This window comes from Ostrinia furnacalis, unplaced genomic scaffold (assembly GCF_004193835.3).
Source record: "Ostrinia furnacalis isolate ACB-3 unplaced genomic scaffold, ASM419383v2 OfSCF3961, whole genome shotgun sequence".
Taxonomy (NCBI): domain Eukaryota; kingdom Metazoa; phylum Arthropoda; class Insecta; order Lepidoptera; family Crambidae; genus Ostrinia; species Ostrinia furnacalis.
In genome coordinates this window covers 211761-227497 of record NW_021134200.1, presented here as the reverse complement: position 1 = coordinate 227497, position 15737 = coordinate 211761, and the positions used below count along the sequence as shown (strand labels likewise).

General features: G+C 40.0%; 2 protein-coding genes across 2 annotated transcripts; one reads left to right on the top strand and one right to left on the bottom strand.

Moving 5' to 3' along the window:
- Positions 1 to 8529: 8529 nt before the first annotated feature.
- LOC114358491 (attacin-like) lies at positions 8530 to 10878 on the bottom strand. The gene is made up of 3 exons (XM_028312466.1): positions 10589 to 10878; positions 9508 to 9708; positions 8530 to 8862 (listed from the first exon to the last, which is right to left on the bottom strand). Exons 1-3 carry the CDS (start codon positions 10792 to 10794, stop codon positions 8655 to 8657), a joined length of 615 nt encoding a protein of 204 aa, XP_028168267.1. The 5' UTR covers positions 10795 to 10878; the 3' UTR covers positions 8530 to 8654.
- A 1278-nt stretch (positions 10879 to 12156) lies between these two features.
- On the top strand, positions 12157 to 14323 carry LOC114358494 (attacin). Its single transcript, XM_028312470.1, has 3 exons — positions 12157 to 12554; positions 13166 to 13366; positions 13992 to 14323. Exons 1-3 carry the CDS (start codon positions 12349 to 12351, stop codon positions 14197 to 14199), a joined length of 615 nt encoding a protein of 204 aa, XP_028168271.1. The 5' UTR covers positions 12157 to 12348; the 3' UTR covers positions 14200 to 14323.
- The last annotated feature ends 1414 nt before the right edge of the window (positions 14324 to 15737 follow it).

The window sequence follows — 15737 nt, the reverse complement described above, 5'->3', positions numbered from 1 at the left end:
GACATTGACAGTGGGGCGCCACCGTCAATACCGGATCGCTGGTTCAGATTTTTGCCATGTTGGAAACCATATAGTTGAACGATGGTAGCGCCCCCCTGTCATTGAGTTTGGCGGGACAGTTCAGCGTGGGTCATCTATATTATGATTGATAAACTAAAACCTTCTTGTTGGTTCAACCTGCCATTATTATTTCTTTTAAATAAAAAAAAACTATTGTCAATTGGTCAATGTCATCATTGCATTGCACTGATGCGATGATGGGATAGAAAAATAAACAAGCAAAACCTTATTAGTTAGCAAACGTCATATTTATTTAAATGTTATCAGCACTGTTTCTTGTACTGTTATGTTGGCAGGTTTGACTCTTACAGTACCTAGTGCAAGCGAAAACCGACACTAAGGTGACGAACCTGTTCATTCCGCGACTGTACAAACAAATAAAGGTCAAATGAAACAATAGCAAAGGGTCAAAAGGGTATATCCCCTCAATTCTATTAAGGACATCATGATAATATGTAATATGATGACCTGATACCGGTTTTTAGCTGTTTTTATTTTTTATTTAGACTGTAAACTTTTATTTCACTTCTAATTTCATCATCATTATTTCAGCCATAGGGTGTGGACAGCCACTGCGGAACATAATCATCAGCTTTGCAATGGAGGGAAGTCGAACCTTAACTTCGAACTCCTCCTATGTTCGTCTGATTAATTTCGTTGCGGGTCCAATGACAGCCTAGTTAACTTTCCCCCGGGACAAACCGGGTTAGGTTTTTATTGGCGGTCAAGCTTTAGATCCTGGCTACACAGGAGTTGCAGCGGTGGGAATGAAAGATGGGAACAATCCAGTTAAGAGTGTACCGACTAGAAAGAAGAAGAACTTCGTTTCTTAGACAAAAAAACTCTAAATAATATTGTAGCTAACAAAGAAATTAAACTACAAACAATCTGAATATTTATTCAGGCTTCCGAGATTCATTAAGTGATACTGATTGAAATCAAGGGCTTGCCTAACTCGTGCTCCTCGAACAATCGACATTGTCAGTAATGAAGTGATGTAACTTCGGATTTCGGAGTTGGAAACTTTGGCAACTTGAAACTCATTATTATACCACGTTTCATGCGCAGAATACGTCTTGTGGGGCAGTGGTTCCCAAATAGTCTGTATTCCCTAGAGATGTGGGATGTAAGAGGGGTTGACGACAACAGAAACGCAGGTTGTAAACCAGGCACTTAAAATTTCTTAATTTTCCGAATTAGGTAAGTGACTGTTTCAATATTGATAAAAAAATGTTACCTCAGCGTTATCATACGTAACACCACGCTACCAAACATACAAAATATGTATTTTTGAAGACTGTATTACAAAGAAAACAAGGCCCGATCCTATTGAAATTATTACAAATATACCTAGGATCGGGATTGTAAGATTTGAGTGGGATGAGCCCGAACATTTATACATTATGTCTACATACATGAAGTAAAGTACCTACTATAAAGTTACTCCATATTTGATCCTTCTTTTAATTAGTAATTTTTAGTTTAAATTGGAGTCCTGTAATTAATTTTTCTTTTCATCAAATGCCTAATTAATCAATAATTTTACCTTATTCTTACGCTTTTGCTAAAGACAGCCTTACATTCACCTTTGACAGACGTTTATCGGAAACAGAAACACCATAAGTGGGCAACTGACGAGAAACGTTTGAGAACCTGTAATGAAGGGTTATGCTCTGGATTCAAATAGTTGAATCAATTACATTTCCATATTTGAATTGGACTTTGACCTCGGAAAAGCTCGCGTGGGGTTTCCTATATGAATGAGCAAGCCTAGTGTTATTGAACCTTTAAGGCTGAGTTACACCACCTAACTTTGACCGTAACTATGACGATAACCGGTGCTTTTTGTATGGAGTTTGACAGATTTTTGACGTTTGTCTTCTTTTATTTTCTTCTTCTGCTCTTTACGTACAATCTGATGAATTCAAACCTGTGATATACAGCCAATAGTACAAAATAAATATTTCCTAAAAGAAATTGAAAATTAATTAGGGTATTTTTTTATTTAGCTTGTGATAAGGAATGGCGACGGATTGTGAGGCTTGCCGGACCTGGTGTGACGATTACAACCACTCTGGCAAGAGTGTAGCGACGAAGAAGTAGATTTTTTTTTTATTTAGCTTGTGTTATTAGCTGTTTTTGTAATATTCATCGATATTATATTATGATTTTTTTCGTCATCAAAAAATATGTACCTATTGAGGGGTAAATATTATATTACTATCAATAGATCTAGGTGGTCTAAATCGTCTCTTTTGAACTACATACTTTTGTGTGTAGTTATGACAATCAGTGATTCTTGTAATAATTATTTCTCTTTAATGGCAAATATTCTAGTAAAATGTTCTGTTTTGCTTCTAATGACAATTTCCCTGTACATAATATCTAACAGATGGCAAATCCGTGCTTGTTGATGCAAACACAGTTTTGGTGATCCTACCAAATGTAGAGGGCTCAGCAGTGTTGCTATATTGAGGACTTTATCTCTGAATACAGGAAAATAGCACGTTGAGCAATATTACATCGAAATTCCTTTGTTTAAAATTACTGTAAAGTAAAAATACCACGAACACCAAAAGGTCACTTAATTATGTTCATTATTATCGTTAATTTTCATAGCAATAGGTAACAGATCAAAATGTATTCAGAATTTTCTTAATTATATGACTTGCATCGCAGTCTTCCTCAAAGGATGTAGGTAAATAGATTTATACAATCTTTGATTTCAGACAGAAACTTTTTATTACTTAATCAATAATTATCGCATGGGATATTTTAGAAATAGGCATCAATTTGCCACAATATTCCTTAAAGATAATTCCTTCTTTCTAAAGTTGACTTAAAAACTTTTGCCTTCATGTCAATCTCACCGATCGCATTAGAGTCGAGCAAACAATCGCCGATCTTTATTAACCCGGGAACTTTTTAGTGGATTCCAGGGAGAATTTGATTGAGTTGGCAACCCCGGGGCTTTGAGTCCCGGATCCCGGGCCGGTAAACGGGATTACGTTATTTACATAGAACCCTTAAAGACGAGGAGCAGTTTGCCTAAATCTATAGATTGACTTGGAATCCCGGGTTTCTCTTTTTTGTTGTGTAAGTAGTATACTTAACTAGTACGGTTGTAAAATATACTGAAGGTTAAGACATAAATGAATACCTAGTTTTATTGCTTTTCGTTCGTTCGTTCGTTTCAGCCAAATGACGTCCACTGCTGGACAAAGGCCTCCCCCAAGGATTTCTATAACGACCGAACCTGTGTTTCCCTCATCCAGGTACTTCCCGCGAGTTTCATCAGATCGTCGCGTCGGTACACAATATGGGGGGCTTGTCCACGCTACGTCTTCCTGCCCGTGGTCGCCACTCGAGAACTTTTCTGCCCCAACGGCCATCATCTCTACGAGTTTTATTGGTAACTAGCGGCCGCCCGCGACTTCAAATTCGTACAAGTTGATCCCGTTTTACCCCCTTAGGGGTCGAGTTTCGTATAATCCTTTCTTAGCGGATGCCTACGTCATAACATCTACCTGCATGCCAAAAGACAATGCCGGAAATTGGCGTCTTTTTTTTTCGGGCGGCCATCGACCAAACCTTGTTTTTTGATTACAAAATAGTGTAATAAACCAAACTTAGTATGACATGTATACCTCTAAACTCAGTCTGAACTGAGTTACGAGCATCAGAAGTATGATGATTTTCATACTAGATTTGCTGTTTGGGCGCAAGTTTTGTAAGAAATTGCAACAAAATAATGACATTGTATGTGTAAACAAACAATACCATCCATTAAAGGCTCCAGACATCAGTATGCAGCAGAATCAGCGCAATAAAAAAATAGCGCAATATTTTGTTGCAATTTCTTACAAAACTTGCGCGCAGAAAGAAAATCTAGTATGAAAATAATTAAGAGGCAAGACGATCGAGACTGCTGTAGCCTGACGTCACTACTTGAAAATTGAATTTTTTTCTCTCCGGACATGCTATTTGTAACACCATATTAAATACTTGTTTCATGATTATTATTTTATTTCTAATGACATCATAACTATATATTTGACACTAATTGAAATTGAATTATATGTTTAGACGACCAATACTGCTGGAATTTATTTACTTTTTATTTTTTTATTTATTTTTTGTTTGTAGGTGCGCGTGTAACGCTCGGAACAATATGGGATGAACTAAATTGTCGAATCGCGCGCAATCAATCATTCGATTGCACAAACCGGTTTTGCGGGCGTCGAGACACTCAACAACGCGTAACAATGTCACTCTTTACGAATATTACACATTAACACAATTACTACACACACACCTATACAAACAGTTTTATCTTTTTATTAGTATTCTTTTCATTAGTATTCTTAATAAACGTAGTCATATCATCCTTACCGATTTCCCGCCTTTTGTATTTATCTGTGCACTAATATTACTATTTATGTATGTTTATCTAGACAATTTTGTGCAGCTTTTTTATTTTTTATTTTATTTTACCAATGGTCCGTGACCCTCACTCGGCATGGGGCACACTGAAAACCAGCGCCGTGGCCTTCGTCACCGTGGGCCACGGCATATGCTGAGTGGGGTCCCGTTGCAGTGGGCATCTTGTCGGTGAGTGGGTGGCACTGCTCAGTTTACTCTTGTTTTTATTTTTTCTTCTTTTATTATTATGTGCCACTGTCATGTCTATGTAATTGCCTGTATTTGTATGAATATGTCCACTGTAATAAATGTATCTTTCTTTCTTTCTTTCTTTCTTTCTAATTAAACTTCTAATGCTCGTAACTCAGTTCAGACTGAGTTTATAGGTATACATGCCATAGTAAGTTTGGTTTATTACACTATTTTGTAATCAAAAAACAAAGTTTGGTCGATGGCCGCGCGAAAAAAAAAGACGCCACCTTCCATACAAAATCTGGCATTGCCATTTCAACCCGATCCGTCCAGTGGTTTGGGCTGTGCGTTGATAGATCACTATGTCAGTCAGTCAGTCACTTTAGATTTTCATCCCCTATTTTATAGTTTAAATTTTTCCTTAATGGCTGAAAAAAAACCTACAAAATTATTTTTCAGGAATATTTAACGGGTATTCTCAATTTCAGCCATTCCCAGCCTAACATTCCCTGAGTTAATCAAAAAGTCAAAAGTACAATGGAAGAAAGGGACTTTTGGCGTCACCGATAAAAGAATTGACGTCTATAGAGCCGTAAGTTCCAATGATATATCTTAGACCAGTGTTTCTCAAACTTTTTTACGATGCCGCCCGCTTGACCTGGAAAAAAATGCTTAGCCCCCAATTTGATCTGTTGTCAAAAGAATCACTAAACTTGTCAAATTTTCACGCCAAGTAGCCAAAAGGTTCCCAACACGTCTTTGACCCTTAACCAGGCACTGGTAACCACAGAGACCACATCAATTTGAACCTTATGCAGTGAAGATATGATTGAAAACCAATGACTTTTTTTAGGCATGGTCAAGGGTTAAAATTGGAATAAGGTTGTGTTGTCTACACCTTAAATTTAAATTGTAATCCGTTTTTATTATGTAACAGTAACCCGATTATGTACTGTACTATTTTTGAACTAAATAAATATCATTTTAGAATTAAGTATGAGGGTGGTCCAATTTAGTTGCCGGCCGGTCCAATATACCATAGGACTCTCACGTACCTATGTACATTATATTACACTAAATTATCATGACTACTTCTTCACTCAACTGTACACAAAATAACCTGTACCACAGTATTTATTCTGTGCCTGTAGAGGGACCGTGATAAGCCGAATAAACAACCACTCGACTGTTTTCGCACAAAAATCAAAACTCGCAAAACGCAAACGCGGCGACGTTAATCAGCTAAAAGTTGAGCATTTTTTGCCGCTACATTTTTTTGCCGCCGCAAAATATTTCCTCTCCGCAAATATTATTTCGGTCGATACATTAACGTGAGCGCAGGTCCCGATTTAGTGCCGTCAAATGGAAAAACATTGGAGGGGTGTATTTTGGAGGTCGTGCGAGAATTGGTTTCTACGTGCGGAGATAGATAGATTAACACTTTATTGCACACCCCACAAAACGTGAAAGGAAAGAAATTCAAGATGCTCTTCTATAATTTGATACAAATCATGCGAAATGTTCGAGCATTTTTCTAACAGTGATCTTAAAAGTGTTCATTAAGAGGAGTTGGTATAATCGATTATGACTGTTTATATTTCTTTGATTTATCATCTAAACATCATCCAAAACTAATAAAATGTCTATAAAATTATTTTACGAAAAAGCTTTCGTATTTAAAGAAATATGCCAACTAAATGCGAAATGGTCCTTTTGGTTTAGCCACTCAATCTTTATTAATTGGTTTCAAGTAGTAACCAGCTTAAGATCTACGCACTTACATGATTCCTTAGCTTTTCTTTAACGGGTCTGTAACATTCATCAATCTACCAAAATTTTATTGTCACATCAAACAAAATTCGCCTCAATTTCTGCTAACGACACATCATATCGCACGCCTCCAGAATAGTCCCCAACCCGCATTTCATTCCGACTGCCATTAAACAGATTGAGGCTGGAAAAACAAGGATCCGGAAAACTTACGTCCCCCACTGAGGCCCTCGTAATTTGAATTTTTAATTAAAGAGGGCGCCACTGTCAACTTTAGTTAATGCATTGCACGCTACGTACATTTTAATTTAACTTTCCGTTGAAATATGGCGTTAGTGTACATTTTCAATAAACATGTTCCGATTCCGACAAATGAGAAAATGAGTTGCGAGAAATATGTGTTTTAAATTGGAAATTACATCAATACAGGTGTGTATATGAACCGATAATGGAAAATCCTATCTATTCGGAGGGTTCATGATTGTTACGAAAGAATGAATTTGTTACCCAATTGCAGAAAAAAGGCAGGCATTTTACTACTGATCTTATCTAGGTTACAGGAAAGTGCTGGATGCAGGCCACTGCCAGACGATCTGAAAATCATTGGTGAAGCTATGTTCAGCAGTGGACGTCGGACGTCTAGTGGCTGAAATGATGATGATGATAATCTTGTTACTATTTACGACTGGATACAATAATGTGAGTAATCATCATCATTACGAAGTGTACTACTGGAAATATCATGCTTTATTCCACTCTACATTGCTACCATTGGGGGAGGCCTATATTCAGCAGTGGACGTCCTATGGCTGAAATGATGATGATTACATTGCTACCAATCACCCTATTCAACGCTCACCAAAAGGTGTTGTCAACCTCGTAACTTTTCGATCCTAACTGCTATACGCAGAACGACATTCCCAAATTCATAGGTTCGAATGAATCTGCTATACATTTTTGATGCCTTGTCTTCAACCACTTGTATAGGCTACTCGTAGCCTCCTAAAATATTAATCAGATTTCCACCCTGTATACCAAAGACTATTCGCCGATAAACGTCTTAATAAGAGTCCGATCAACTCGTTTAAATACAGTCCGTCATTAAAACTTGTATCACGTTGCGACATTGTCTCCGATTGGAGAACTTCCCAACGAAGTGTACTACTGGAAATATCATGCTTTATTCCACTCTACATTGCTACCATTGGGGGAGGCCTATATTCAGCAGTGGACGTCCTATGGCTGAAATGATGATGATTACATTGCTACCAATCACCCTATTCAACGCTCACCAAAAGGTGTTGTCAACCTCGTAACTTTTCGATCCCAACTGCTATACGCAGAACGACATTCCCAAATTCATAGGTTCGAATGAATCTGCTATACATTTTTGATGCCTTGTCTTCAACCACTTGTATAGGCTACTCGTAGCCTCCTAAAATATTAATCAGATTTCCACCCTGTATACCAAAGACTATTCGCCGATAAACGTCTTAATAAGAGTCCGATCAACTCGTTTAAATACAGTCCGTCATTAAAACTTGTATCACGTTGCGACATTGTCTCCGATTGGAGAACTTCCCAACAATTTTCCGAGCGCGGACGCTCTTGATAATGTCTGAGACTTGCCTCGTTTGTTCGGGGACGGAGTTAGATCTGCTGGAAGAGGCTAAAAGATAAATAATATACCTGAGATGATTTGGAAGCAGAAGGAAGTAATAGTTCAATAAACTTTATAGCAAGAATACCTATGATACCACGTTACTCTTACTATGCTTGGCATGTCAATTGACTGTTCCAGCTACCCATTGCTGCCCATGCCTAATAATCATACTAGTGTTAGCTGACATTACACCCTATCCTACTCAATTATCATACTACCCTTACTCATCTATAAGTGCCCTCTCAGTCTCAGAAGACTATAATAAGATGCTGTGGCGGCCATAGCGGCTAAACTCACACCGGCACAAATACAGCCAGCTCGTACTGGTGTGAGCTGTTTGTGAAGAGAGAGGAATGGATGTTTGTTACCATAGAACAGGGTTACAAGCTTTGTATCTCTTAAGATTTAAAATAAGATGAGGCTTTGATTTAAAAGTACAATTTATTTTAAATGACAATATTTACAATACTATAATACCAAATGTAAGCTAACCAAATACAAAGGTACCTACAACGGTACATCAACTTTGACAGTCTTTAACATAGAATTAGCGCCTCTTAAAGAACTTGGTGAGGCTGAACCCTCCGAAGGGCTGTGTCTGGCTGAACTGCGGCGTGATGGAGCGCTGCAGGCCGGCGTTGACGTCGAAGCGGGTGCTCGGCGACTGGAACAGGTTCAGCTTGCCCATGGCCGAGTAGTCGGTGCGCTGCAGGAACGGCGTGTGCGATGCGCTTAGCGTCGCGCCCACTCGGTTCCTGAGGACAGAATAAGCTGCTGTAGTGGAAAGTATGGCCTAATACTCATTCTGGTGTAAGTTGAGTAGCTTTACACCAAATTATAAAGGAAGGGCGTGGTGTGCGCTGCACCCACTCGATTCCTGTGGACATAATATTATAATTCTGTAGCGACAAAAATGTGGCACACAGGCAGCAGAGTGGCGCCACTCGCACTCTGAGGAGTACTGAGGACATACGATGCTGACATCGCCGGCACATAGCGGTATTGCAGAGTGAGCTAGGCAGCCTCAAACTTACTATACGAGTAACCTGATAATGGATATTTGTTACTAACTTCACGCAAAGAACTGCTGGAGGGCTTAAAACAATGTACTTTAGATCTTATGATCTATTTATTTATGATAATCGCACAAAGGCTTTATTTAGTTTAATTACTTTGTAGTGCGATACACAAGTGTACTCGTAAAACTGGGGACAGACAACTAGGTTACAAATAATCCTGTCTTTTTATAACTTCACACCCCTAGGTCTTGGGTAGTAACTTGAAAAGGCTGCTAAACCTTGTGTAGAGATAAACACTGTTAGGTGTAGGTATAACCTCAATTTAAATGCCGCTTATCCCCCCTCACCCCTGTAATGGTCTATCAGAAGCAGTACACTCACTTGAACATGTAGTCCAGGTTGCCGCCCACGGTGTTGAAGTTGGGCGCGCCGGGGAACTTGGTGGGCATGTTCCTGGTGGCGAAGGCGTTGACGTCGAGCTGGTGGTTGCCGGAGTGCACCAGCCCCAGCCGGCCCGCGCCCGTCAGCTGCGAGCCGAAGCCCGGCAGGCTGGTGTGCGAGACGGACAGCCCGTGGCCGGCGCTGGAAGGGAAAATTACAATGATTTATTGTGGTTACTTGTAATAAGGGTAAATGTGACTAGAACGGGAGAGAAGAAAGAATAAAATTACTTAAATAGTTCTCAAAGAAGTACAATGCCAAGGCCCGGCCGGCACTTTGGTGTGCGAAAGAGAGAACCCGTGACCGGCGCTGGAATAATAAGACCATTATCTATGTTAATTGTGGTTGCTAGTAATATTGCAAAAGATAAGAAGAGGATGTTTCACATACTATGCGTTCGCTTTAAGTTTGCCGCTGGCGATGTGACGTCACTCGAAAGGAAGTGTCTAAAACTTAACAAACTATATTTAAAATATTTTTTATTTATTATCTTCTATATATATAAAAATGAAACCCGTTTCGCGTTGTCACGGCATCACGTGTGAACGGCTGAACCGATTTCGATAATTCTTTTTTTTAAATGTTTGTGGAAGTCCAAGGATGGTTCTTACGGAAAAAAATATTAAGAAAATCTCTACGCTAAGGCGGTACGAAGTTCGCCGGGTCAGCTAGTTATTGATAAAAATTGTGTATTTGCGTCACACTAGCACAGATGAGACTCACACCCACGACCCCTTCACTTGTCAGGAGACTATTGTAAACACGGAATTACTGAGACATTAGTTACTACAATACGATAATAAGAATAAGAGTTCTTTACATGAGCCAGATAGTTCCATCAGTTTAATTACATTACATCGCTAAAATTGATCAACCCTTTCTATTGCGTATTGCTTTCATAATAACACTAGCTACTATATTTCCCATCTCCCCGCACATCATCTGGTAAAGTAGGTGAAACTGATATTCAATAATGAGCAATATTAAGGAGTCAAACTATGAAACAAATACAAGTACTCACGCAGTATCCAAGGCCAGTCCCTTAGTGATGGCGCCAGTGGGCTGAGCAATCTGTCCTATCGCGCTGAGCTGGTTCCCTCCACCGGTCACCAAGGGCAGCTTGGCGCCGAAGCTGCTGCTACCGTCCGAGTTCACGCCCATGGAGATGGCACCCTGGCTGTTCACGCCCACCAGCAGGCAACCCACAGCAAACACCAGAGGGAGCATTTTCGACTCTATTATTATGTACTGAAGAACTTTAGAAATGATGCTGGAGCAGCTGAGATTCGAATGATGATGGGATGTGATACCCTGCGTTTATATACGGGGATGCGCGGTACATTCCCGATCCCAGAGTATTAGTGAGACGAAAATAGCTTGAGGTTTGCGATGTCGTAATTGAGTGATAAGAAATATGCGATATTATTATGTTACTGGAAGTGACCGTTTTTTACGCAAATTACGTTTTGTAAACTTTAATATATGGGGAAATTTGTACCTTTACATTTCATTTCAGACAGCTTGGTGGAGGTTAAGGTAAGTCTCCATCAAGGAACAGTTTTGCTCTACTTTTTTAACAGTTTTGTTTTTAGAGTTAGAGGAGTTTAATTAGGATTTATTAGTTCTTGTATTCAAATACATTTGACTAATGCTTATTTATATGTTTTGACCCGAAATCACACTATTTATTAATGCTCATAACTTTCATGTGCTTGATCATTAAAAAAATGTGTTTAGAAACTTTCAAAGCTACGAGTGTGTATTATTGATTCAAATGAACACACTTAAAACGTAATTATTTCTTTTTTTACCACATCCAGTTACTCTAACATCATTATGTATTAAAGGAATCCCTCATTCAGAACGATAAACGATATCACCAGACATAAACAATAACATAGTTGTACTCTGTGGAGAACCGTATCAGTACGGTCAGATTGCACTGTTATCATTAGTCTGAAGTTTTGCAGGTTATCTGTGAATGTAGCATGTTTTCCTCTTCCAGGTTGACCTTACTTTCCCAACAGTGCAACCCCTGTATAACCAAACCACTAATAGAACAACTAGTGAAGGATTATGTTTAATCTTAGGGGGATTGCACTATTCCTACTGCTCATAATCACTGCAACTCCTGTTCTAGGGTCTACAGCTTGACTGACAAAAATACAACAGCAATGCAGGTTAGTAATAAGGTCCCGGTAAAAAGTTGATAGGTCATTGGATGAGCAAATAAGAGGTTAGAAACATTAACTTCGCTCACAGCCTAGCGGTCGCATCAGCATTATTATTTTATAATTATTTGTACTATGGTCCTTCCTGACTCCTGCCAAATATATTACGGACGCCACATACCTATTTGTTATTTTTTTAGTTGTTATACCTAGATAGCCCCTATTTACTAAGTTTTATAGGATACTACTTAGAACCTACATGTAGGCAGTATACAAATTATCAATACCCTAACTAACCTAAAGAATACCTACATTTCAATTATCTACTTTTAGTTCACAATTAATTGTAGGTAAATCCTCAAGCCTTAATTACGAGTATCATTAAAACGGCTAACATAAACAAACAATAAATATTCTACATTCATTTTCTTATCAAAAGTTATGACATCGCTAACTTTAAACTATCTTCGCCGCGGTTAGGCGCTGGGACCGGGAATGTACCGCGCATCCCCGTATATAAACTCAGGGTATCACATTCCATCATCATTCGAATCTCAGCTGCTTCAGCAACATTTCCAAAGTTCTTCAGTACATAATAATAGAGTCGAAAATGCTCTCTCTGGTGTTTGCCCTGGGTTGCCTGCTGGTGGGCGTGAGCAGCCAGGGTGCTGTCTCCATGGGCGTGAACTCGGACGGTAGCAGCAACTTCGGCGCCAAGCTGCCCTTGGTGACCGGTAGTAGGAACCAGCTCAGCGCAATCGGACAGATCGCTCAGCCCTCCGGTGCTATTACTAAGGGACTGGCTTTGGACAACGCGTGAGTGTAATTTCCGTTTATATTTGGATTCTTTTATACTAAGTCTAGGTGTAAAGTGTAGGCCAAATCCTACATTTGCCTCTGTTAAATTAGAGATAGTCGTGCTCCTGCACTATGCCTATAACATTGGAATAACAGTTTTATGTACTTTGCCAGATGATGTGCCATACTTTTCATTAATGTCTGGGGAAATAAAACAGTACAAGTGTTATTTTAAAGCAATATCTAATGTATTATGTAACCTTAGGTACTACCTACTTAAATTTATGGACAGAACAACCAATGACTTTATCAGTGGTTATACCAGTGTCCTGGCAAACGAGTAGTCGTGGGTTCGAGTCTCATCAAAGACTGTCAATTCTTACAAATGAAAAATCCCATTCCAGTCGTATTTACCCTTATTGCAAGTAACCACGATCCACATCGTCTTATTCTTTCCAGCGCCGGCCACGGGCTCTCCGTCTCGCACACCAGCCTGCCGGGCTTCGGCACAGTAGGCTTCTTTGAGAGCCATCTAAGACAGTTATTTAATTCTTTCCGCTTACGTTCTAGTCACATTGCACCCTTAGAGCAAGTTAAGCACAATAATTCATCGAAATTTTTCCTTCCAGCGCCGGCCACGGGCTGTCCGTCTCGCACACCAGCCTGCCGGGCTTCGGCTCGCAGCTGACGGGCGCGGGCCGGCTGGGGCTGGTGCACTCCGGCAACCACCAGCTCGACGTCAACGCCTTCGCCACCAGGAACATGCCCACCAAGTTCCCCGGCGCGCCCAACTTCAACACCGTGGGCGGCAACCTGGACTACATGTTCAAGTGAGTGTACTGCTTCTGATAAACCATTACAGGGAGGAAAAGCGGCAACTAAATTGAGGTTATACCTACACGTAACAGTGTTTAACTCTCTACATAAGGTTATAGCAGCCTTTCCAAGTTACTACCCAAGACCTAGGGGTGTGAAGACGTAAAACAGACAGGATTATTTGTAACCTAGTTGTCTGTCCCCAGTTTTACGAGTACACTTGTGTATCGCACTACAAAGTACCCAATTAAACTAAATAAATCCTATGTGCGATTATGATCTAAAGTAGGTACATTGTTTTAAGCCCGTCCAGCAGTTCTTTGCGTGAAGCAGTAACAAATATCCATCTAATATCAGGTTATTCGCATAGTAAGTTTAAGGCTGCCCAGCTCACTCTGCAATACCGCTACGTGTTGGCGATGTCAGCATCGTATGTCTTCAGTACTCTTCAGAGCGCGAGTGGCGCCACTCTGTTGCGTGTGTGCCACTTTTTTGCCGCTACAGCATCATATTATGTCCACAGGAATCAAGTGGGAGCAGCGCACACGCCCTTCCTTTCAAAGTTGGTGTCAAGCTACTCAGCTCACACCAGAAGTCTTAAGCTATATTTGCCTCTACAGCAGCTTATTCTGTCCTCAGGAACCGAGTGGGCGCGACGCTAAGCGCATCGCACACGCCGTTCCTGCAGCGCACCGACTACTCGGCCATGGGCAAGCTGAACCTGTACCAGTCTCCAAGCACCCGCTTCGACGTCAACGCCGGCCTGCAGCGCTCCATCACGCCGCAGTTCAGCCAGACACAGCCCTTCGGAGGGTTCAGCCTCACCAAGTTCTTTAAGAGGCGCTAATTCTATGTTAAAGACTGTCAAAGTTTATGTATCGTTGTAGGTACCTTTGTATTTGGTTAGCTTACATTTGGTATTATAGTATTGTAAATATTGTCATTTAAAATAAATTCTACCTTTAAATCAATGCCTCCTCTTATTTTAAATCTTACGACGACACATTGTTTACCCCGTAATATCAAAGTAACCCTATTCTACGGTAACAAACATCCATTCCTCTCTCTTCATAAACTCAGCTCACACCAGTACGAGTAAGCTGAGCTTGCGTTAGTGTGCGCAACTTAGCTGCGATGGCCGCTGGAGCATCTTATGTTTTAGTTCTGACACGGAGTGCGCGCGATGCTTAGTGCCGTTCCTATAGATCAGTAGGTGTAAAGCTGTTCAGCTTACCCCAGTACGAGTACTACGAGTATACTTGTTCCAATGTGAGCTCTAGCTACTTCTTATATCCTGAAGGACCGTGCCATGGGCAAGCTGAACCTGTACCAGTCGCCGAGCACCCGCTTCGACGTCAACGCCGGCCTGCAGCGCTCCATCACGCCGCAGTTCAGCCAGACACAGCTCTTCGGAGGGTTCAGCCTTACCAAGTTCTTTAAGAGGCGCTGATTGAAGTGCTAAAGACTGTCGTTGGTGTACCGTTGTAGGTACTATAAGTATTTGGTTTGTACATAGGTAACTATTTGGTATTGTGTTGTAAATATTGTCATTTAAAATAAATTCTAACTATAAATCAAAGCCTCTTATTCTTATTTTAAGCTAAGTTCGTATTAAGATAATCACGTGAAAGTTCAATAATTAGCTACAAAGTTTACTCTTGCTTAATTAGTATCTACTTAGGCACTTTTAGGAACCTGCTACGGCAAGTTAGCGACTTGAGTGACGCAATTATATGAAGAAAATGTTATTAACGGCTTAAGTACATAGGTACTATTTTTTGAGAAAAGGCATTAATGGCAATGTCAGATTTTGTATGGAAGGTGGCGTCTTTTTTTTTCGCGCGGCCATCGACCAAACTTTGTTTTTTGATTTCAAAATAGTGTTTTAAACCAAACTTACTATGGCATGTATACCTCTAAACTCAGTCTGAACTGAGTTACGAGCATTAGAAGTTTAATTATTTTCATACTAGATATTTTGCTTTTTGCTCGCAAGTTTTGTAAGAAATTGCAACAAAATATTGCGCTATTTTTTTATTGCGCTGATTCTCCTGCATACTGATGTCTGGAGCTTTTAATGGATGGTATTGTTTGTTTACACATACAATGTCATTATTTTGTTGCAATTTCTTACAAAACTTGCGCCCAAACAGCAAATCTAGTATGAAAATCATCAAACTTCTGATGCTCGTAACTCAGTTCAGACTGAGTTTAGAGGTATACATGTCATACTAAGTTTGGTTTATTACACTATTTTGTAATCAAAAAACAAGGTTTGGTCGATGGCCGCGCGAAAAAAAAAAGACGCCAATTTCCAGCATTGTCTTTTGCACCACAGAATAAAATACTCCTTGCTAGCTTGATGATAATATGATTATGATGATT